The following is a 23492-nucleotide window of genomic DNA, read 5'->3' as shown; positions in this document are numbered from 1 at the left end:
AACAGTTCACAACAGAAACAGCTTTTTTGGCAATGTACTTTTAAAAGGTGCTAAGAGAACTTAGTTTGTGAACAATCATAGGCAGACCTCTGGCTAACACTTCAGTGTTAGCATCTTAAAGTGTTCGCAGAGAAAGGTTGTGATCAAAGAGATGAGTCTAAGCAAAGCTAGACGGGGTGCTAGGGAGATGGGGTGAGAAGTTCCTGGACAGTTGACGGTGGGACTGAGAATAAAGCCCAGGAGCCGTCACGCTAGATGCAAATAATAATAAAAAGGGGCAAATCCTGAGGTCTCTACCCAGCAAAATTCTCACTGAATGCTGAGATTTGGCACAAGATAACCAGGCTTTCCTAGCAGACGCCTGTGCAGGTATGGGTTCACATCATTCCGCTAACGCACCTCCCTCTCTCTTCCCCTGCTAGGTCCCCAGCCGTCTACTTCCAATTCAGAGGGGGACCTCCTCTTCTTGCTGGACAGCTCTGGCAGCGTCTCCTACTATGAGTTTTCCAGGGTCAAGGAATTCATGTGGGACCTTGTGCAACCTTTCACCTTTGGCCCCAGAGATGTCCAGACCAGCATCATCCACATCAGCACTACGCCCACCATGGAGTTCCCTTTTGACCGGTACCTGTCCAGTGGGACTCTGCAAAAAGCCATCCGGGACACTCAACAGCTCATGGGCGACACTAACACAGGCAAAGCACTCTCTTATGCCAAGGAGAAGTTCTTCAGTGATGAAGCTGGTGCCCGGCCAGATGTGCCCAAGGTACTGGTTTGGGTGACAGATGGTTTCTCCACTGATGACATCTCTGAACCCATGCAGCTCCTGAAGGACATGGGAGTAACAGTCTTCATTGTCAGCACTGGACGGGGAAGTTACCTGGAACTCTCTGCTGCTGCCAGCCAGCCTCCTGAGAAACACCTGTACTTTGTGGATGTTGATGACCTACCCATCATCACAAAGGAGCTTCGAGATGCTATCCTAGGTACAGTGGGGTTGGGTTGTGGTCCCTGGGAGTTTGTAACAGGGCTGAATATGAGATAATGCCTGGCTCTGCCATGTAGGCAGTGTGAGAATCCCCTAAAACCAATGGTCCTCCTGACACACAGCTGCAGCCCTTGCAAACCGAGGTGCTTTGTCCACAATGCTAGAGGACCAAGTATAAACCAAGGCTTTTAGGAGGTCTGGGACAAATATCTGTCTGGGACAAATGTCTCTATTCCCCTTGGAAGGTCTCATGACTGACTGGGACAAATTCCCTTCTGCAGATCTGTTCAAGAGATAAACTTGTGTTTGTTATGAGTTGTTCAGTTGTTAATGAAGGAAAGAGGCTCAGGCAGCATATTATCTGGATTCCTTAAAACCCCACAAGACTTTGAAATGAATCATGCAGGTCACAGACATCTGTACAATTCAAGTGTAGGATGAAAATGCCCCCACCTGCACAGGTTAATTGTTAACCAAAGGCTTCCCAAACAGGCAATGATTTAACTACAGTAAGAGGCTGCTGACTGTGGGAGCAAGGTGCCTAAGCACCTTGAACTCGATTTTCACATTCAGGGCAGATTTTTTTCTCTGAAATGCTGTTTGGCTAGGTACCATCTGATGGAGGTGGAGGACACAAATGTGTTGAACACATTACATACACAGAATGGGATGTGTATGCCTGGGAAGGATTTGGTCCTGTCAGCTCCCTCAAACTCTTGTCTACAGTAGATTTGACTTCCTATAGATACCACCATGTGCAGGCACAGTGGCTGGAACACACTGACTCCTGCCTACAAGTGGCTGGCAGTTGTTCTTTTACAAAGAGCAATTAAAGATGCTGCTGGCTATCAACATTAAGACTGTAGGAGAGGAATGTTTTTGTTCCATAAATCCCCTGTTGTAACGTGTTCCACGTCTGCCAGATCTATAGCCTGACTTGGCTAGCACAGCCCTTGGAAGAAAATCCCAGCCCTAACTTGTTAGGTTTAGCAGGCCAACTGCTACCTCTTTGTTGCTAGCATGGTTGTGGCGGTTGCTGTGCAGACAGCAGGAACAAACAGCAGATTTGATTTTTCAGCAGTCCTGTTTTCTAAAGCATCCAGGAAAGGGTCTGAGGAGACCCAAAGCCATAATCTGGGCCAGAAGACAGGAATTTGGAAGCCAAGAGGAATATCTCATGCTAATCTTCATGTTGCACTGCACAATGCATGTTCTTTTTGCAGCTCTTGAATGCCATCACGGTGGGAGTGCCTGTGATTGCAAAGCAGGGGTTTGCCTCAGCCTCCTCTCTGGATTTGCTTGGAAAGATGCGTTAGTATGACTTTGCAGACTTTCCATTCATTTTCTGGAGGTTCTTTCTCCATTGCAAATCCTGTTTTAATTCCTCATTTGGCTTCTGCTATGTGAGTTGGTTTGAGCTGGCTTTGGAGTGTCCAAGTAACCCTTTCCTCAGAATCCTCTGTGTATAGCAATTTCTTTCTAGTTCCAACCATGATCATTTAACAAATCACACACAGGGACCATGTTCTCCTCCAATCATCCACTTCTCTCCTGTATGAGTATGGGGCAGTACCAGCAGTCCTTCTACTGTACCAGATGCCACACAGACCCCCAGACGTTTCATTTCAAGTGGCTGTTTCAGCTTCTAGTGCATCCTGAATCCAGATAGTGTAAAATAGCATCCCAAAATGAGAAATCACCTGCATATCCTTGCAGCACAAGACTGTCTTGAAGATTGTAAGATCTGCAAAGGTAATAAATACTCTGTTGCACTTGAGGGCAGTATTCTGTGCATCCACTGGGTCTAAAAGTTACTAGTCTGGGATTTTAATGGAAGGTGAGATTCTCACATGAATCCAGGAGCTGATGCTTTAAGCAAAATACCAGACGTTGGTAACATCACCTGAGTTAAGCCTTAATAAAGCCACATATGTCCACTCTTCCCTGCCTGGAGGAGGCAGCCCACATCACCACCCTTCCTGCTTCTGGCCCCTGGAATAGCAGGGACAGACAGGATCCTTGGAAAGCAGAAATTAGGCCTTTCCAACTCTGGAATGGCCCAGACTGTTTTTATTATCACTGCTATCTTATGTTCATCTCTTGCTACTGTTTGTTTTTTTTTTTTTTAAAAGCCTTTTGTAGATGCATAAACAAGCTTTGCCAAGAGTTGCTCTCCTCCCTCCACCTCCTATCCAGGGATGGGGTGTTTCATGCCTGTTCCATAGGTATGCCAACACAATGGTCTCTGGCTACCAAGTTGCTATTGTCTCAGGTAGGCTGAGAACCCTCCATGGAACAGCTCAGTCTCCACAGCTGTACCTCACTAAACAAAGGTAGGCACCTTTATGTAGGGGTTGCTCAGTTAAGAAGCATTTTCTTTGCCTTCAGAAATTTGATCAGAGATAATAAATAATATAATGAATTGTCAGGGCAGAGTCTGGCGTTCACAGCAAGGGTTTTCAGTCCTAGACAGCAAGACAGCAGCTACTTGGACAGGGAGACAAAAGGAAGGTGACTTACTCTTCCAAACTATATTTCTGTCCTGCTACAGGCTCTGCTGAGGCCAAGGGATGCGATGTCTCTGCCTCAGTTCCCTTTTTGAAAAACCTGGCTGTGTCAGAGAAGATGGACTACTTCTTAGACATGGTGGACCTGAAATAGTTCCAGTAACACTACTATGCAGATGGGTGCAAGACAGGGACTGTGGATGGATGTGTATGTTCAGTCCCCCTCCTTTTCCTTGGCACATGGTCCTGACACAACAAGTCTGCAGAATGCAGCAGGCTACAGTTCCCAGCCAGCCTGGCTATAGCCACAGCTGGTTCCTGGCAAATACTTCTGCCTTTCCAACTGTGAAGGAAAGGGGACACTAGCTCAGCCTTCTTCCATTGCATCTTATGTATTATGTACCCAATATATGGCATTTGGTGCTGTCCTTCTGGGAAAGGACCTTCAAATATTGTGAAACCAAGGCATTCCTTTGAGATGACACCAGGTTCTGTGCTAGCATCCACTTGCTCTCCACTCAGCCAGTTGTGCTGACAACTGCTGACTTGTTTCATCCTTTGGCACCATCTTCTGAGCCAAAGTTCTGCAGGAGCCCACCTGCCCAGCAGTCACAAAACATCAGCCACTTCCCATGTGTATTCAGGGCAACACATTTCTGATCCGAAACAAAGTTCTGGAAAACTTCTGCTGCGGTGAAGGCTTTGAGCCTAGAGTCCTCTGACATTCTCACTTAGCACTGAATATAAGCAGGTTGACCAGAGGGAGTGATCTCAGACTTTGAATGTCCACCCTGGTAATGGAGAAGTGTGTTCCCTCCTCCCAGAATTGGAACCCTACCCCCATACATATCATAGTAGGGAAATAGAGCCATGAAGCAGAAGTGATTTGTCCCAAGTCCTAGCTGAAGCTTCTGCAGAGAGGGGATCACGTACCCAGGACTAGAACAGGTTCATCTGCTGCCTGGCTGCATTTCTTATGCACATCATGAAAGGAGCAGCATTTCCGCAAGTCTAATCTTGACCTTGACAGCATTCATGGGATGCCAGCAAGCTTGTGGCTGCAAAATGGTGTTTCAAGTCACCAAGAGGTAGGAGGTGGAAGGCAAGTGTGTCACAAGCTGCCTCTGAGTGTTGCTAGGAAGGCACTGCCTGGGTCTAATGCAAGAGATTAACTTGCTGCTTCTCTCTGGGAACAAGGAGGTGCTGTGAAGCGTACCATGGGCATCTATCTTCTGGAGCTTATTGCCCTCTTTATATGCTTAAGGCATCTCTAATCTGGCAACAAGGGGCAGAGCTATCTGCTGTGGGCTTCCTGTAACATGTCCCTCAGGTGTTGCACCCTGTCACTTTAATCTGCCCAATCTATTCACAGTGTCCCTGAGCCCTGCCTCCGAGCTCACTTATTTCCATTCCCCGAGGTTTTGGCAGGACTTTTGGCGCTGAGGCCTTTCCTCTGTTCACTGTTCCTTTGTGGCTTGGCCACTGGTAGTTGCGGGGCTCACAGAAGGGTGCAGTGCTCCAGGTCCCATGGTGCTGCTTCCCACCCGCTGCCTCCTCCAAGCTCCAGCCGGGTGGAGTGCTGCTGGCTGGCAGCATGCGTGGACAGGAGCGGGCAGGGCATGGAGAAGGGAAATGTTCCTGCCTGTCTGGGAGAGCCAAGGAACAGCTCAGAGGAAAAACTGAGGCTGCTTTATTGGTACGGGGAAGTTGGCAGGGGCTCGGAGGAGGAGAGCTGATCTTTTCTCAGTTAAAGGACAAGTTTGAGAATGCAAGGCTATCCCCTATTCTCTTGCAGGTCTGGGCAGACTTCCGTGCCTCCCTTTACCTCTGTGTAATGAGCAGCCAGGGAGAGCTACTTAGAGTACTCAGTGAAGTATTTAAGCTTGAGCTGGAGGGTACTATCGTAAGGTTTCAGGAGTGACACTGTGCAGAGCAAATGCACTTCTCTAAGGCTCAGGGTGCTTTAAAAAAAAAAAAAAAAAAAGAGCATCTTTATATCTTTTTATGCCATTTCCCTGGAGCTAGAAACAAAGTCCTGTGTGTTTCTGCCCCTCTGGAAGACCAGAGAACAGTGGAATTCTGCCCAAGATGGGCTCAGGAGCCTATGTGTGTCGGAAGGGTCAAGTAGCAGAGGAAGCTGGGGGAACTGCAGAGTGTCAGAAGAGGTATTCGTGTCTGGCATTTGGGGTCTAGAACTCAAAGGTAGTATGAGCCTTGAAGAGAAGTCTCTGTGCAGGGGGAGAGAGAGGCAAGATAGCACAAGAGTGGCTCTGAATGTTGAATGTCACAAAACAATGGAGCTCTGTGAAATACTGCAGGGAGTGACTTCAGCTGGGATGAATGCAGCTGGCTCAGCAAATGCTGGACAGTCCCCAGTTGCTGCCCCTTCTTCCTGGCCACTGGGTACAGGCAGAGAGCAGGGAGAAATATATTTCTTCACACTCTGGGCTGCTTCGCATACATGACAAATTTTAGTAGTTTGGTTTCACTAGTAGGTGATTTCCACGGGGAGCTTGGGATGAACTGACCGCAGGAGTTTCGGAACCTGGATGCCCAAATTCCGTCTCCAGCTTTGTCACAGGCAGTGCCAGTGCTGCTTGCCATATTGGGTACGTGGTAACGTCTTGCTGAGTGTGGGAAGCTGCCTGTTTGGCCAGGCACAGTAACTCCCACACATCTCTTGAGCAGCAGCAGCTGCCCAGAACTTGCTGGATCGCTCCAGATTCGTTCTTGGTGGTGCAAGACAGGCTTGGATGGGCAGAGGCACGGTTTCTGCTGTGCCAGGCCTCTCTGTCACAGCAGATCACCAGCACAAAAGGACTAGGCAGAGAGAATGGAGAGGGAAAGCTGGGGCTTTACAGAGCAACTTGGAGGCTTGTGGCAAACTGGTTTGAGGCTGGAGATGCCTAGGAGGCAAGGTGCAATAGCATTCTTGAGCTGAAGCCTGTTGTGCAGACACACCTGAGCAATTCCTTTAGCCAAAATGCTACCTTATGGCCATTGGGACATATGCATTTCCTTTGCGAGCTCTGTTCAGTGAAAGGATCTTGTCTGAGAGGTGGGAGTGGTGCGAAAATCCAAATATTGCTGCCTCAGTTGATGCACTTTTTACATTTTTTTTAGCTTTATGCTTGGCTTCAAGGATTTAGTTTTGTGCTCCTGAACCTTTCAAAGAGGGTCTGGTTCACTGAATTGCTATGAAGGGGCTTGGCTACACCTAGGTGACTTCAGGTGTCATCCAGTTTTGCTGTAGGCTACATCTCCCATCCAGAAGGGCCTGTATTTTAGATGTGCCATGTTCTCTGTATTAATGTCAGTAGTGATTTCTTGCTCCTGTTTCTCTTCCAGATGTTATCCAAGCAAATCGGCTCCATGCAGTAGATATCACTTCAAGCAGCTTCCGTCTGATGTGGCCCAAACTCCTCTCCCAAGAAACTGGCTACTACACCCTGGAGTATGCCCCAATAGATGATCTAGCAAGGAAGAGGACAAAGCAAGTGTCTGGGGCTCACACTAGCCTCATGCTAAGCAACCTTGCACCAGAAACTACTTATGAGGTGGCACTCATTCCTGAATCCAACGTCCACTACTTCCCTCCCCAGACAACAAGGGTTACTACACTAGCAGGTAAAATGTGCACAACCGTGACAAAAGGGGAAGTCTCCACTGTACTGAGCCTCACATATATAAAGCAAACAGGACAGTCGTTGGTCTGCATCCCACAGCCTCATGGTCTGATTGGAAAAGGCAGATGGTTGTGGTTAGGACAGAACATAATGAGCTGCTTTATGCTGGCACTCAGCTGGCAGTTCTTTCCTTAGAGAGATGTTCTGGACTGCCCAGAACAGGGAATCAGGTCTGATGGTCATAAGATGCCCTTCCAACCTTAAAAATCTATCAGTCTGGAGGAAAGCAGAGCCCACTGCCCTGGGAGAAGGCAGCGGGAGCTGCAGCTTGCAAATATTTAACAGGGCTGAGGTGTAGAGCCCACTGGGGATAAAGCACAGGCTGCTGCACGTAACTTACTATCCCAGTATGATAGTCTGGCAGAAGCAGTGCTGCCTTGTGTGGGTTACTGCCAAAGGGGAATTTTGACCTTCATAGCTTGAGCCATTCCTACGGGAACAAGGAGATCCCTGTCTCCTACCTGAGGCTGCAGGTGCAGCTAGGGGAGAGTAATGCTCTTGAAGCAGGTGATTCTGCTTCTCTGGGCAGGTGTATTCACTGATGGGGAATCCCTGTGTAAGAGGGAAGGAGAGGAAGATCACTCAGAGCAGAAGCCAGCCCCTCTGTACAGACCAGTCATTTGGGCCGGAAGAATAACTCAGATTTCTGCTGGAGAGCAACATGCAAAAAAGTGACACACTGAAAATCTGAGGAGGGGTGACAAAGTCAAGATGAACTTGCATCCAATGTTAATTTTCTGCATGCAAGAACAGTTTTGGCTGAGTAGTTTTGCCCACTCTATGCTGCACAGGTAGAGAAACTGTTTTCTTAGGGCTGACCTGGGTTGTGCTGACTTGGATGACTGTCAACATCCACTTGCTGGATGGATTTTCTTCCACCTCCTGGAAGCCAAATATGGGGCAGGTCAATTATGCTCCTCTGACAGCATTCTTATGCCTTGAATTACATACTCATTCACATCTTTTTACATTGCTTTCAGAGGAAACAAGCCCAGCTCAGGTTCTCATCTCGGAGTCTGGGCCACACAGCTTCCACGTCAGTTGGGCTCCCACACTAGACAGTGTGACCAGCTATCAGATCCTGTATGGACCGCTCCCTGGGAACTCAGCGAAGCTGCTGGAGGTGGATGGCGAGCACAATAGCACTGTGGTGGAGAATCTGGCACCCAATACAACCTATCTAGTGACAGTGACTGCAGTCTACAAATCGGGAAAGGAGAAATCCCTGTCAGCTAAAGCATGCACTCAGGAAGGTGAGTGAGCGGCACTCTGCTGATAGGAAACTATATGGGCTCTGAAGTGTGCCTGTTTCTTTGCACAGATCATCCGCCTCTAGGTGAAGCCAGAGAACTCGTTCAGCCCAGTTACTGGGGAGGGATGAGAAGGGGAAAGCTGCAGCTTCTGATGAACAGCACACGATATGCCATTAGGATGTAGCAGATGTATAAGGCACAGGACTGAAAGAAAATCAGACACGCACAACACGACTGCTATTACAGGGTGTGTACTGCCAAGCTGCTGGTGCAGTCACAAGCTGAACAAACTTGGAGATCCCTGAATCTCCCTAGAGAAGAAAAAAAACTGCCTTTCCCTTCTATCTCCTCAGTGGCTGTTCTTTGGTGTGATTTAGGAACAGAGGGGTAGAAATTTCATTGGCAGAAGCTTCTGCTCTGAAGAGGTACCTGTAAAGATATTGCAAGAGGCAAAATCTAGCTCTTATTAGGACTCAAGAGTGAGGAGCTCAGAGAATGACAGCAGCTGAGGGTGTGGGAGGTGGCCAGCCAGTGCCTAACAGTGCCAACAAAAGTTATTTTGTGCTGGTACCAGGACAAAGTTAAGGACTAATTAGGCTGAGCTCCTCCAGTGCGGAGATGTAGAGTGATGGGCTATTGTGTCTCTACAACAGAGGAAGACCAGGCTGGCTGGCCCCTTCTCAGCAATCCCCTCGGGCGGAACAAGGAGCTAGATAGTAAGGACCACTCCATACAAATGGCCCACAGTAACATGAATCTTCTTTCTCTAGAGGGCTCCAAAGTGAGGCACCTTCGCTTTGAAGACATGGGCCCCAACACCCTGAAAGCCTCCTGGGATTCTGCTGATGGCAAAGTCCTTGGTTACAGAGTCAGATGCCGGCGGCAAACTGGCCCTTCATCTGTCATCAGCGTTTCACCGCAGATCCACAGCGTGATCCTCACAGACCTGGCTTCAGGCACCACTAACAAAGTGTGCGTGAAGCCCATGTACAAGAACCAGCCAGGCAAACGGCTATGCCGCATGGTGCACATGCAGCCAGGTGAGCAGAATCCTGGGGCACTTTAGCCAAGGGAAAGTGTCCTGAAGGGCACTGAGGTGCTGGAGATCCAACACAGAGGAGCCCTCATGGCTGAAATGCTCTGTGCTCATCAGCTAGCTTGCCAATAGGGCTTCATCACAGGTATCAGCCCAAAAGATACTGTCCAAAGATGGGCTCTTTCCCCATTTTTAGGAGCAATACTCCTCCTAGTGGCATTATATTTGCAGGCAGGAGAAAAAGTGTACAGTGGAGGCAGTCCTGCAACTACTTTGGGATAACAAGGGCGGGAAGACTGCTAAAAGTTGGCATGGGCATTGGAAGCGCTGTTTAAAAGTCATTTGAACTCTTGGCTACCCTTCACTTTTCAACGTGGCAGGGAGTAGCTGTGTTTAACGGTTAGCTTGTAAGGCACAACACATCTGCTTTCCTCCTTCCATTACTCAGAAGCCACTTACTGTCATGAAACACAAAGGGATTCTTCATAGGCTGAAGTGAAGTAAGAGCTAAAAAGATGCTGTGTGACAGTGCAGAAGCACAGCCTTTTTCCCAGCAAGAGGCTGGAGGGATAGTGAAGATAACCACAGGGATGTGAGATCTCTGACTCGGTCAAATTTGGAGAATGGGTGGATAAAGATGACATTATACTTCCTGTGTTCTTCCCAGCTACAGAGGCCCAAGGATATAAGCACAGACAGAGAGCGTGACGGATTCTGGAGTGAACTGATTCCCGGCAGAGCAAGGAATCTTGCTTGAACAAAGACATGGACAAAAAGGAGGGGTCAGGAGAGGAAACTGGAAAGCTCACAGATCATCTCCCAGCCTGCACTGTCCGTTGAGGTGTCCTGGTTGTCAAGCTTAAAGGCTCTCCTCAGCCAAGTTCTCGCAAAGCTTAAAGGTTTGGCTTGGCTGGATGGAACAACCGATCTGACTAATAGACCCCAAATCTGTACCCTCTTTTATATAAATATGCCTGACAAATAACAAACAAAAGACAAAGTGATGAATCCTCACTATTGCTTGCTTACTGCCTGTTCTCTATTTATTAAATGTTGATACAGTTTCATTTTTGCAGCTTATGAGCATGTTCAAGACTCGGCTGTTTACTGCCCTGGCGTTTCATTCTGGGCACCTGCGCTCAGAGAAAGATTACATGTGGCCAAATCCATTCCTGCTGTCAACAGCCATTGAAACCGACACACTTGACAAAGAGCAGCTTTCCTCCAACTCATCCAGTGTACTCACCAGGTAGCTCAAATTAGGCATCCCAAAAGTATAGCATCTTGGGGATGGAAGGGAAAAGCATTAGGAGGAAGAAGAAGAACATAATACAAACATGTAGAGTATGCAGAGGAGATTGGGTCAGAGCCACCAGGATTTCTGAGAAGAAGAAGAAAAGAGGTTGTTAACCCACTTGGCCTTTGGCCGGGACATGGAGACACTTTATAAAAGACATCCTGCCTTTTATAAAGTGCAAGGACAGTTTAGTGTTCCCAGTTGGTCTTTGGTTTATAGCAGAGCTGGGTCGGTGAACTCTCAGAAATGGAACGATAGGGCCAGGGCTGATGAGCACTGTCAGAGTGATCTAGCAGAAAAGTTTGCTCACTGCCAGCCTGCTGAATTCTTGAGTCTAATCAACACTGTTCCATTCTCCCTCTGGCACTGGTATTAAATTCATCTGCTGCAATGACATACAGAGCCCAGATGGACTTTGAAGGGTTCAGTTCCCCCAAGTCATTTGCCTTGGGATTTGGTATCAGTCTGAGAGAGCAAGAAACTCAAAAACTTGGGAATTTGCTTGTCCAGCAGATTATTCTACTCTAGAGCTCTCAGCTGAGCTCAAGGAGCAGCAGTGAGTCAAGAAAAGCCAGAGAGCAAGACCACCTAAAGCAGTTATTTTTGTTTCTCATTCAAATGCACACCTCCAAACAACAGTGCAGTACTGCCTGCATCATGACCACTGAATTACCGTGGCATACCTGCAATCAGTTTCACCAAATTGGATGAGTCCTGCTATCAGAGCAGCTGTATGGAGATTAATTGGCCTGTTCTGTGACTAATTATGGACAGTAAGTCTCCAGCACTATCATTCCAGGCTCCATCCTCTGCACTCTGAAAACACCTAGCACAGCTTTAGTGTCTTGCCTTGGGCTTCCACCCAGTGCTAAGCTTGAGCTACCCTTAATCAGGTTTTTAGAGGAGAAGAGTAAATCTGATTCCTTCCCTTTGGCCCCAGGCTTGAATTTGCTGTCACTAAGCAAAGGAAAGGGGAGCTGGAAAACAAGAAGACAATTTTAATACCTAGTGACAAAGCCATTGGAGCAGCATGGTTCCAAAATTCAGGGCTTAGGGCTGTAAAGAAACGTATATACTTTTCTGGTAAGAAAACCCAGCATCAGCGGGAACACCTTCTCTCGGTATCGCTTGCTCTATTTTAAATTTATTGCTTATTTGTCCTACATGTGGAACTTGTTTTTTTAAAGCTGTGCTGTATGTTGGAGAGCCCCCATGCAGTGTTGCTCTATCCTGCAAACCCTCCATTAGCTCTGCTTAGGGACTTCTTAAAGCAGCTCCTCCCGGAGCTGAGAGGAACCTTGTCACCGACCTCATCTCCTGAGTACTGAATTCATCATGTCTAGGTTTATGGAGCATTTGCCTTGGGCTGTCTCCTTGTACAGGAGGAAGGGGTAGGAGCAAGGTGAGTCATTCATTAACTCAAGAAGATGATTTCGTATGATTTGTGTTCTCCTTTGGAATGTGCTTTTGTGACTGTTTATTCTTAATGGAGACTCTGTGCTGAGGGGAAGATAAAGCCTCTGGAATCTCTCATGCAATTAGATAATCTTGTTCATTCTTGCTGTAGGACAGAAATTAATTTTGCACAACTCCCTGCATAGTTTACTAATACATTAACATGTCACACCCCCCCAATTGTAATGCATCCTTTTGAAGACAATTAAATATACAATACAAGAGCTATTGAATGATTACTTCATTCTTGATGGCAATAACGGCACGTCTGTTAAGTGTAGCTTTTGTTCTAATGAGAGGTATGGGTTGAAAAGCTGGTATTCATCTCAATTTTAAATGACTGAAAAGTAAGCATTCCACCTATGAATTCATAGTCTGGTTTACATGGAACTTTACCCCCACCACCCCCCAAAAAAAGTGCCAGATATATATAAGTAGAAATATATCAGTCTCAATAATGTCTCCGCTTTTTTTTTTTTTTTAAATAAAGCCTAATGATTTCTAGGGCTGTTTAAGCATCTAATCTGTATCGATATAATGGGTATGACACACAAACCCCTATGTAGAATGAGAGCACAAACCATCAGGGCTCCCAGTAGGAGCTAAGTTTGGCGGGGGGGGGGGGGTGCCTATAAAGACCTTCATTTGTAGATGAGCTGTCACCAGGTTTTCTTTAGGGTCCTTCCACCTTCTGATGCACGTGGTGTTGGCTATTGTTAAAGATTTAACTTGGAGTTGCTGGTGTGATCTGCTGAGAGGGTTCTCCCATTCTTCAGTAATATAAAGCTGCCTACTATCCTGTATCAAGACACCATGGATTTTCTGAACACAACCTTGCAGGAAGGTGCTGATCTGTCAGGAACTGGAGTGGTTATCGTGCTCAGCTGATCTGTTAGCTAGATAGACACCTAATGGTTTTCTGAAGGAAGACAGCATACTTCTCCAGTTCTAGAATTTTGCTAGAGTGTTTGTGTTGACTTGGAAGAAATTTGCTCTTAAGTGTGTACTACTCGCAGCCTTCCCCTATATAATCCCAGGCTCACCGAGATGCCAAAGTACAACTATAATTAGGATTCACTAGCTAATTTCTCAAAGCAATATGGAGGTTATATCTGCACTTGGCTACTGTCAGCCAGAAGGGTGTTTAATTTACTGTAGTCGATGACTGCCTGGTACAAATAGACTTAACTGACAGCTTTTCTAAGAAATACGGGCCAGCATACACCTCAAAGGTATGAAGGTTCAGGGAATGTTTTTACCACTGCCAAGATTAAGGAAAAGATTCCACCCAGTATAAAACTGGTGCTGATTGTACAAGCTGAGTGGGGAGTCTCTGTTCTAGAAGTGAAATGCACTCAGAAGTGCAATTACAGATGTTTGTTTAGTGCTCGTCTTTTTCCTTTTGTACTAAGTAGTACTGCAATCAAATCTTTATTAAACATTCAATATAGATTCTTTGCCCCGAGATGAAAGATTAAAAATGTAAATTAGAAAACTGCAGATAAAATGCGATTAATTATTTTGAAGAAAAAGGCTGGAGTGCTTGGGATATATTACCCTGTAACTGACATTAACTACTTTGCCACTGCATTGGTTTTCCAAAACATATGCATGGCACCATGGAATCACACAGCAGAGCCAACGCTGATTTTTAGAACAAGCAGTGAATCTGCTAGGTCAACAATAGTTTAGTAATAATAATAAAAAAAGAGATGGCTGATAGAAAAATCAAGCGTTCTGCAGGAACTCTGGGAGAGACTTACTCAAGCGTGCCTTTGGGAAGAAACGTGAACATTTAAAGAAAAAAAAAAAGACACCTGAATGACTGCTTCTGAACGCTGAAGATGACCTAGGCTGTATTCTATGCTTTACACCATTTCAGGCTGCAGGATTTTACCTGTAAGCTTTAGCGGTGTTTTTTCTGACTTTCACAGCTACTTGCCTTCCTTTTTCCTCCACTCCCTTTTTTTCACATCGTCTTCTGCATTACCAAAATGTGATTAGGAGCAGATTTGCAGTGAAATACCCCTCTGCATCAAGCATGAGGGTTTAATTTTTTCCCCCCCACACTCCCCTTAGCAACGCCACCACACTCCCGTTGCTAGGGAAGAACGCCGCCCGCCCTAGTTTGACCCTCTCCGCGCTCCGTCCCCAGCTCTCCCCGCCCACTCCCCTACTCCACAGCCAATCCGATTCCACTCCCCTTTCCCCAGCCAGCCGCGTCATTCCGTCCATCAAAAAGACTCCCCCAAGCGCCCGCTTCGCGGGGGCGGTGACGCGCTACGAGCGACGGCGCCTCGGCCCAATGGGAAAACGCCGCCGCCGCCGCCGCGCAGGCGCACGGGGAGCGGCGCGTCCTCCGCCCGCGCGCGTGCTGCCGCCGCCGCCGCCGGCGTCGTCATGTCTTGGCTCTTCGGGCTGAACCGCGGCCCGGCCCCGGCGGGCGGAGGGGACGCGGCACCCGGTTCGGCCGGTCTTTCCCTTCCACCGGCCCCGGGAGGAGGTACCGGTACGGTGGCGGGAGGTGGAACCGGAGACCGTCAACCGCCCAAGGACAAATGGAGCAACTTCGACCCTACGGGCCTGGAGCGGGCGGCCAAGGCGGCGAGGGAGTTGGACGCGTCCCGTGCGTGAGGGGCCGGGGTCGGGGCCTGGGGCTGGGGCTGGGTCGGGGTCGCTCCACAGCTCCCGCCGGCCGCGGTTAGTCGGTATCTGCTGTCCTGGGGGGGGGCCCGCCTTCTCGGAGCGTGTTTGCCCGCCGGCCCGGGCAACCTCGGGCTCTTGTAGTGCTCGCCCGGGGCCGCTGCTGCTTCTTGGTGGGGGCCCGGCGGCCTGTAGAGCCCCGGGGTCGGCCCTCCGGGTGGCTGGTTTTCTCTGAGCATCGCCTCCGGGGCTTCTGAAGGGGGAGGAAGGAACTTTTTTCAGGTTCCACCTTCAGAAGGTGAAGGAAAGCACCTTCTCAGCAGGGTAAACCCGTTGCCTTCAGATCACGGCTGTGCTGAGAAGGTTTCCGACCGCCTGTCGGCAGGGAGGGTTGAACGTACGGCTTCAGAGCAGTGCGCTAGACCGTCTCGGCTAGCGCCAGGTTGGATTGAATAGACCGAGCTTTTTCTTACTGGAGAAAAGACCTTTGTACTGTTGATAACCTCTTCCCACCGTCAATTTCAGGCCATGCGAAAGATGCTCTTAGTCTTGCCCAGATGCAAGAGCAGACCTTGCAGCTGGAACAGCAAACAAAGCTTAAGGTATGTTGGATCTCATCACCTGTTGTACAGATAGCCCGCCTCAGGCAACTGCCAGGTTTCTGGGGGGGGTATGAGTTGAAGTCTCATTTTCTACCAGTCTGCAGAGAGTGCTAAATTTTTCTTGTTGCTGTTCAGCTTTGGCATAAATAGTTATTTGCCTTTTTTAAAAAAAAAAGTCTGGAAGGTGAAGTGCAAGCCGATTTGGCTTATTCTCAGACGTATTTTATGGCTTTGTTTACAAAATTTTTAGGGAATGACAAGGGTTCTCTGCAGGGAACTGTAAAGTAGTTGGGTGGAGGACAGGCTTCTGTTTCTTTTATAAAGGAATTTGGGGATTGTTTGTGTTGGTTGGTTTGGTGTTGTGGTTTGGTTTTTTTCTAAATAAATTGTATACAATCCTGAAATGGCTAACTATGAGATTCCTTACAATCATATTTTATGATCATGTTTTAGCTTTCTTGTGTCATTGGTCAGCTTTGCAGGGCACCACTCTGATTACAGATGGATTTCTTGGCATATAATTGTCACTAGTGTTTTTCAATAGGATGATGTATTGAGCTTATTTGTGATGATTATCTCTTTTTCTTAATAGGAGTATGAGGCTGCCATAGAACAACTGAAGAATGAGCAGATACGGGTACAAGCAGAAGAGAGACGAAAAACACTCAGTGAAGAAACGAAACAGCATCAAGCAGTAAGGGAATGAGGGGGAAGCCAAGTGATGGGAGGTCTTTTTTTGTCCTCCTTTATGGAAAAGGCAACAATGCATTAATTGCCCCCTTTGGGGGACGGGGGAAAGGGGAGCCCATTTTCTACCCTGGCTTTGTAATGTTGAACTTGACTTCTAGTTATATGCAGTTTCATCATCTTGAACTTTTGTTACCGAATTCTTGAATGTCCGAAGGAACTGGTAGTAGCAGTTACCCTTATTGTGTGCTCTTTGAAATTTTCCTAAAGAAACTTTCAGGGAAGTGCTGTTAAACATGCTGAGATACACCTGTTTGTGTCTAACAGGTGATGGTGTTAAAAGGTTGAAGACTACTGACTTATCAAGTATATTTGTTAGCCTGGATAATGAAGTGTCTCTTCAGTTATTTGGATTTCAGTCTTAAGTAGCCTGCAACCCTATTTCTGCCAAGTTTGATCTTTTAGACAGGAAAAAATACCTCAAGAGGAGAAGTGATGCAAATCTGAGAGTTACCAGAGGCTGTGTTGTAAGCAATGTTGGTGCTTTCTGGTGTGTTTTAGCATGAGTTACTGAAGTGGCAATAATACTGAAATCAGGGAAATGTAAGCTAGATTTTAAGCTAATAGCTCACATATGGTGACTTTTTACTTTGAGAGCACAGGAAATTAGGTGATTGATTAATTGATTATCTAGCTTGGGAAGATAGCTAAACCTGCTTATTTGGCACATGTTGCTTTTTATTCCATCAGAGTTTGGACTTTGAACGGGGCTGGCTCAGGAAGCAGGCTTCACAGTCGTCTGTTCATGAGTTAGCTCTTGAACTCTTGCAGTTCACAGGGCTTCATTTGAAGTCAGAGCAAACTTGATCATGATTTACTTCTGAAGTGCCATGCTTTGCAGTTGTTGAGGAGACAACTTGCAAGCTGTTCTGCTGTCTGTGTGGTATAGAGAATAATATCATCCCTTGTACAGAGTCCTCCTTGCTGATGGACATGGGCCCTCAGACCACTTTCAGTTGAGTGTAGGTGACGTGGGTTTATTTGCCAGTTGCAGTCGAAAATCAATGAGAGAAATTAATGAGGAACAAGAAAATCAATCAGAAACAGAGCTCATCTGACAGGCAGCATATTTTGACAGTTCTATTGCTTTCAATCACCAGTCCAGGTAATGTGTTTTAGAACATGAAAAACATGTTTTTCCCAGTAGATGAAGTCTCCTTTTCTGGCCAAGGCACACTTGTTCTTTGTTTTTATACCTGTGATACCTTAAAATGAAGTCATGCTATATAGATTTCTCAGCATAGAGGAGTTTTGGTGCTGGCTGAGGATATTTTGCACCGAACTTTGCCCTGTTCATATTCAAACCTGGGTTTATTTTGGGGGGGGGGGGGGGGGGGGGGGGTGTTTCCCCCCCCCCCCAGCATGTTCCAAACCTAATTGCCCTCAGAACTAGGTTCCCTCTTAAATGCCTAATATTTATATTCTGAATACTCTTTTTTTTTTTTTTTTTTTTTTTTTTTTTTAATTTTGAAGCGAGCCCAATACCAGGACAAATTGGCAAGGCAGCGCTATGATGAACAGATGCGACAGCAGGTATGATGGCTTCCTTCTCTAACCCAGCTGGGAACTTTATAGTAGCTTTCTTAAGTCCAAGTGGTGATCTGGAACTGTGCCCTATTCTGCTGGCCAGATGGCTGATGCTAGGCACAGTTGCTTTCATCTGTACTATTTCCTTGGCATCAACAGCGCTGGCCAGGCAAATCAAAGGTCAGGAATTAGGACAAAGTGGCTAGGAGCATGGGCTTAAAAGTATGAATCTGGGAGATGCGGAGAGGGAGAATGCACTTCAACTTGAGCACTAGCTTCTTGAAAACATTTGTAGTACTTAAGTTTACACAAATACCTACTTGTCCAAGTTCTTACAACTTGAACACATCTTCTGCTGTCATCTCTGCCTGTAGCAACTGGCTAATGAAGAGAATCTGAGGAAGCAGGAAGAATCTGTACAGAAGCAGGAAGCCATGAGGCGTGGTAAGCTGGTAACTTTTCTTTTGCTAGTGACAGGGTGGGTGGGTGGGCGTGTGAGTTCTCTGTACTGATCTGTGACTCCTTGTCCGTATTGGTTGATGCTCCATTAGGGTCATGTGTTAATGTCATGTTGGCAAGTAATGGGTAAATCCCAGTAGCACTAGAACTACCCATTGCTTCCAAGATTAGTTTTAGAAGTGGCTGTACTCTTAAACGTCTGCCCTGTGGTACTTGGATTTCCCAATGAACTGTCAGCATCTCCTGATATAGCAAGTGAAATTATGATTTTGTACTGGGACAATCTAAAATAGAACCAGTTTTGAGGAGGGAAGAGAAACAAAATAGCTCTTGGGAGGAACGGCTGAATCCGTGTCACCTAGTCTCCACTGTTTCCTGTAGAAAATAAAAGCCGAGTAATGAAGTTTTAGTCTGAAACTTGCTTTGTTTCTTTTCATTGTTGTGGAATTGCCAGAATCACTGGGTTGGCAGAACTCCAGTGGGACTCCACTAGGGCACAGGTCTTAGAAATGTAAGGCAATTTGCGTATGACCAAACGGGGCTGGAAGGCCGATTTGCTCTGTACACAGTCGTGGACTGCTGTGTTGTCCGCTCCTTGCTGCCATCTGGTGTACTCGCAGTGTTTGTCGGTATCTTTGAGGGAAGTTTTGTAGCAACCATGTAACAACGCTCAGTGGTGAAACCTTGTAGGAGAGGGTGATTCTACTCTTGTATCCACCTACTCAGAGGCACCAAGATAGGAACGTCGAGGTAACCTGTCCAGCATTCAGGTATTCAGATGTGTACCAGGTATTGAGTAGCTAGGTGGTCCAGTCAGGACTTCTTGCAGTGATGCTGAAGATAAAGGGTGCTGTCTGTGAAGTCCTCATCTCCTGGGTTGTTCTTAGGTTTCTCATTCATTCTCCATTGACGTCAATCTTAATGTGTCTGTTGCAATTCTGTGCGTCTGAAGTAACAGAGCTTCCAAAATCCTGTTTGGGACAGCACTGTATGGGCAACTCTGTTTTCCTTCTCTTCCTTACAAGCAGTGTATGTTACACTGTGTAGTTACTTGCCCAGGGTTGTCCTTTGTTGTCTGTAGCATGTCACCCTTTCTCTCTGAAATTATGTTAATGAGCAGCAGCAGTGCCTAGCAGTGTGGTTTTTCACTCTCTGTTGCTTTATTCTTTGTCTAGCTCATCTCTGACTAAAGTTTGCCCTGAGCAATTTTTCTGGTAATGAATGTCCAGAAGTGAAGCATGATTATTGTTTTGCAGTGTGCCATCTGGAGAAGGCCACCTATTAGGTGTGTGATCCCTCTGAGTACAGAGGGAAAATTCCTTGTCTTGTCCTCTGTGATATTGTACTGGTTGGCTGCCTTTTGGGGGAGGGAATTAAGATCTTGAAGTCTGCTGCTATGGGACTACACACAGCTGTTGCGAAGCCAGGATGAAGCAATGCATCTCTTTCACCTGCCTGATACCTGGGATTAAGCCAGCCCAAAAGATTGTCCTCTTTTTTTCCTTTTATTTTTTTTTAAAGCTACTGTAGAGCGAGAGATGGAGCTGCGGCATAAGAATGAAATGTTGCGTGTCGAGGCAGAGGCAAGAGCTCGTGCCAAGGCTGAGCGGGAGAACGCAGACATCATTCGGGAGCAGATCCGTTTAAAAGCTGCTGAACATCGCCAAACAGTGTTGGAGTCCCTCAAGTATGTGCGAGCCAGGAGAAGGGCATGGGTTGCCTCACTGCTTTTGCAGATTTCTCCCATCATGTAGACGACCTTGCTGTTTATTCCTCTAAGCTCTGAGGAATATCAGAAGTTAGTTTGTATACTCTTGTACTCTGAACAATAGGAATTATATTAGAGAACCCTCTTTTTCACTTGTCTTGCTACATTGTCATCTGAACGTGAACCAAAGAGACTATTTATAGAGTTGTGAATGTTATACAGTTTTTCTAACAAATTACTTCAAGCCTTATTTGCTAAGATTGAGACTCAATTACTCTGAAAACTGAGAGTCCTTTCTGTTTCTGAATATATGCCATAAAGGTATAAAGTGGTCTATCTCCAAAGGGGTGGGCATTTAGGTTTGTAATTTTTTAGTTTTAGGCCCTTGGAGATTTTGAATAAAAAAAGCTTTAGAATTAAATACCTTTTATTACAGTTCAGCACCAACAATGTATTAAAGACAGACATTGATATCATCTTAATGCCAAATGCTTTTCTGGATTTAATCCCAGATCAGGTATAGACATCAGATGATTATAAATATATTTGTCATGCTTGTTCATGTTTCAGTTCCCAGGTGAGCCCTCAATTAGCTTTGACTGGTTCTGAAAAAGATCGTTATAAAGTTGTCTTGTAAATCGCTTCGATACAGTCTTTGAAATCCCTTTCTCTTCTGCTTGCCTTGCTGCTTGCTTACCATAGGACAGCTGGGATGCTCTTCGGGGAAGGATTCCGTGCTTTTGTAACAGACTGGGATAAAGTTACAGCCACGGTAAGATTGTGACATGTATCGATAACTTCCAGAAAAGTCTGTCTGTAAATGTGTGTTAAACTCTTTGCTCTGATATGTTTATAAACTGTAAACCACGGCGGGAGTTTGCTGATCACTTAGTGCTATCTGCAGTCCTTGTTTAAGGAGATGCTGTGCTTCAGATTTTTATTCAGATTAATTCTCGTCTTCTCTGTATAGATAATTTGTTTCTCATTGGTCACAAAAGTTCTGGCTTTGATTGATGAACAGCATATAATTGTCTTGTCTTTGGAGGCACCATCACCTTTACAAACACATTTCCTGAAAGTTTGCCAGCTGTTACAAGTAATAGATGCAGAATCTGTGAAAAAAGTAGATAAGTCTTTTTCACAGGTTGGTTGGGATTTTTTTTCCACAGATTGTGCTAGAAATTGCTGTCTCTATGTATGTAGGGGAGTAAGGGGTTTACCTAACAGCCAATTAGAGATAACCACAGATTTTTCTTCTTCGAGATCTTGAAAGCAAATTTTGTGTTTGACTGGGCTCTGAGCTGACAAGTTTTCATTCAGGTTTTTAATGATTGATGTTCATTGTACTTTCATGATGCACGAACATCTATAAATGTTCGTAGGGGAACAGAGCATTATGAAATGTTTAATGCTGCTGTTACAAGACGACTTTGCCAGTGGTGGTTTTGGGGAACAGGGATCTAATCCCCATTTCCTCCCACCCCGATGTCTTTTGTATGTTTGCAGTTAAACTACAAACTGAAAATGTTTTTTGTAGGAATATTAGGGAAGCTATATTGGAGATGTGTAATAGTCGATCTGGTGGACACAAAAGGGGTTTGTTCCCTCTAAACCAGTGGTCTCAAAAATTTTTTGATCACGTACCCCTTACAGTAAAAAATTTCTGAGAATGCTCCCCCAGAAAACAGTAAGAGATGCATCATGAAAGTTTGTTTTGTTTTTAAATTATAATATAAATTATAATATGATTTTAAGGCCACAGAGAGAAATTCTTCCGCATTCCCCTTTTGCGTGCATTCTGTCTCTGAGTGCAATTTCTTCCCACCAAGTTAGTTGCCAAGAACTTGCCTGCTACTCTCATCCCAGGTGGATAGCAGACTGTCAGCTCTCTGTGATCAGGATGCTTGAGGGTACCATTTTCATCTATAAAGAGCACTGCTAGTCTCTGGAACTTCAAGACCTTGCAGGACATGATCTAAAACTCACTTTGCTGCTTATCTCACAACTTTATATCTAATTTTGATGTAGCCTAGAGAGCACTTAGAGAACTGTTAGGTGTGCAAAATAAGTTGATTAAAAGCTGGACTAACATCTTTTCACGGGACAAAAGAGCTTCTTATGGACATAAAGTTGTTTCTCAGTGTACTACTTAAAACGAAACTTTACAGTGAAAATATATTTTTAGTAGTATGGCTTGTTAAAATGGACGTTTTGCTTTAAGTCAGTCACCACCATCTGCTCCACCCTCCGGTTTTATACGCACAGGCTGATATAAAAGACACTTTGCCTGAGTGCGCTGGGGAGAACAAGACATGCATTTAGTGGATCCTTTTGTAATCTGTAGGCTGTACCTGGAATGACTGCACTATTCAGAGCCTTTTGCAGGTTAGTGCTTGGTGCTTTTAGCTGCATATTCTCTTGACCCAGATACCGGTTTCCTGCATTATGGTCATTTTTGCCTCTGACAAGCTCTTGTCTTGTGAATTTGGGACATCTGGCTTAAAAAAAAAAAAAAAAAGAAAAAAAGAAGTATATTTTTGGAAAGGAGATAACACAGCTGGAACGCATATTTTCTGTTGCTTTGAAAAGTGACTATAAGGTAAGAATTAGCCAGTTACTTTAGGGTTCCTCTAAATTAGCCCTGGATGCATTTTCAGCTCTTCCTGCCTACTGTAAGGGCTGCCTTTTTCCTGCCTCTTCCCATCCAAGCAGAATCCCAAAGGTTCTGCTCAAAGATTTTTGAGTTTGTTGGGTTTTTTAGTGGAATTCACTTTGCTTATCAGTTAGAGATTCATTTCTTTGCTAGATACTTCATGATAAACAGATAGGCACTGTAATCAGGCCGATTTGTGGAGTTGGCATAGTAGTTGGGTTCTTCTGTGAATGTGAGAGTCAAGTAATTTTCCTGTTTGGATACATAGCTGTCAGTCTTAAAGCTGTATTTCTCTGTATCTTGTACCATGAACTCAGTGAAGTCCAAAAGTCTGAAATACTTCTCTCTGCCTGGATGGATCTGATGTATCAACCTGTAACTTTGCTTAGTACTGGATATTGCTAAAGCAGATGGTATAAGAGTGCATGAGATCATTTGTCATGTTTTTAGACATGGTGCCTTGTTTTTTAGAGGGAGGCTGCTAAAAAGGAGGAGTCTCTTTTGTGTTCTAAAGTCCCTGTAAACTGAGATAAATCAGTTGTGGAAGTAATCTTACTCTTTTCATCTTGGAACTCACAATTCTGAGCTGTTCATGTTTCCATCCAAAGCAAAGGTGATGTCACATGTTCAAGCAGAGTGAAACTGAACATATGGTGTCTCATGGTTTATTTAACAATGCCATCCTTGTTGTCCTTGAGGCTTTTGACCTTGTTCTGTACTTGTAGTAAAAGTCTGCTTACTTTAAAAGCAATTGCTGCAGCTTGCTCTTTTGTCTATCTGGGCTTGCTCTGATAGGAATTACTGGCATCTAGTTGTAAGCTGACCACAACCGATTGCTTGCACTCAGAACTGTGTGGAACAGTTGGCCTCTTCCCAAACACCTCTTGGTTTAAAAGTAATGCCCCTTGTTCCCTTGTATTTTCAGGTGAAT

The 23492-nt window shown here is 45.6% G+C and overlaps 2 protein-coding genes across 7 annotated transcripts in view; both read left to right on the top strand.

Annotated features, from left to right (window-relative positions):
- The window catches only part of VWA1 (von Willebrand factor A domain containing 1), a 34410-nt gene extending 21964 nt beyond the window's left edge, over positions 1 to 12446 (top strand). For 4 of the 5 annotated variants that reach the window (XM_041124161.1, XM_030019014.2, XM_030019015.2 and 1 more), the window contains 5 exons: positions 423 to 986; positions 6844 to 7122; positions 8162 to 8434; positions 9205 to 9474; positions 10138 to 12446. In XM_041124161.1, coding sequence (XP_040980095.1) covers positions 423 to 986; positions 6844 to 7122; positions 8162 to 8434; positions 9205 to 9474; positions 10138 to 10178 — 1427 coding nt within the window. In that variant the 3' untranslated portion in view covers positions 10179 to 12446. The remainder of the gene's footprint in view (positions 1 to 422; positions 987 to 6843; positions 7123 to 8161; positions 8435 to 9204; positions 9475 to 10137) is intronic. The other variant, XM_030019013.2, reaches the window with a different exon arrangement.
- A 2113-nt stretch (positions 12447 to 14559) lies between these two features.
- The window catches only part of LOC115343259 (ATPase family AAA domain-containing protein 3), a 30446-nt gene continuing 21513 nt past the window's right edge, over positions 14560 to 23492 (top strand). The window contains exons 1-7 of one of the 2 annotated variants that reach the window (XR_005932618.1): positions 14560 to 14848; positions 15391 to 15467; positions 16060 to 16161; positions 17688 to 17747; positions 18116 to 18185; positions 19722 to 19887; positions 20611 to 20680. Coding sequence is in view for 1 of the 2 variants with exons in the window: in XM_030019010.2 (XP_029874870.1) it covers positions 14623 to 14848; positions 15391 to 15467; positions 16060 to 16161; positions 17688 to 17747; positions 18116 to 18185; positions 19722 to 19887; positions 20611 to 20680 (771 nt within the window). In the remaining variant the exon portion in view is untranslated. The remainder of the gene's footprint in view (positions 14849 to 15390; positions 15468 to 16059; positions 16162 to 17687; positions 17748 to 18115; positions 18186 to 19721; positions 19888 to 20610; positions 20681 to 23492) is intronic. The other variant, XM_030019010.2, reaches the window with a different exon arrangement.

Source organism: Aquila chrysaetos, chromosome 6 (genome assembly GCF_900496995.4).
Source record: "Aquila chrysaetos chrysaetos chromosome 6, bAquChr1.4, whole genome shotgun sequence".
NCBI lineage: Eukaryota > Metazoa > Chordata > Aves > Accipitriformes > Accipitridae > Aquila > Aquila chrysaetos.
This window is presented reverse-complemented; position numbering and strand designations above follow the sequence as displayed.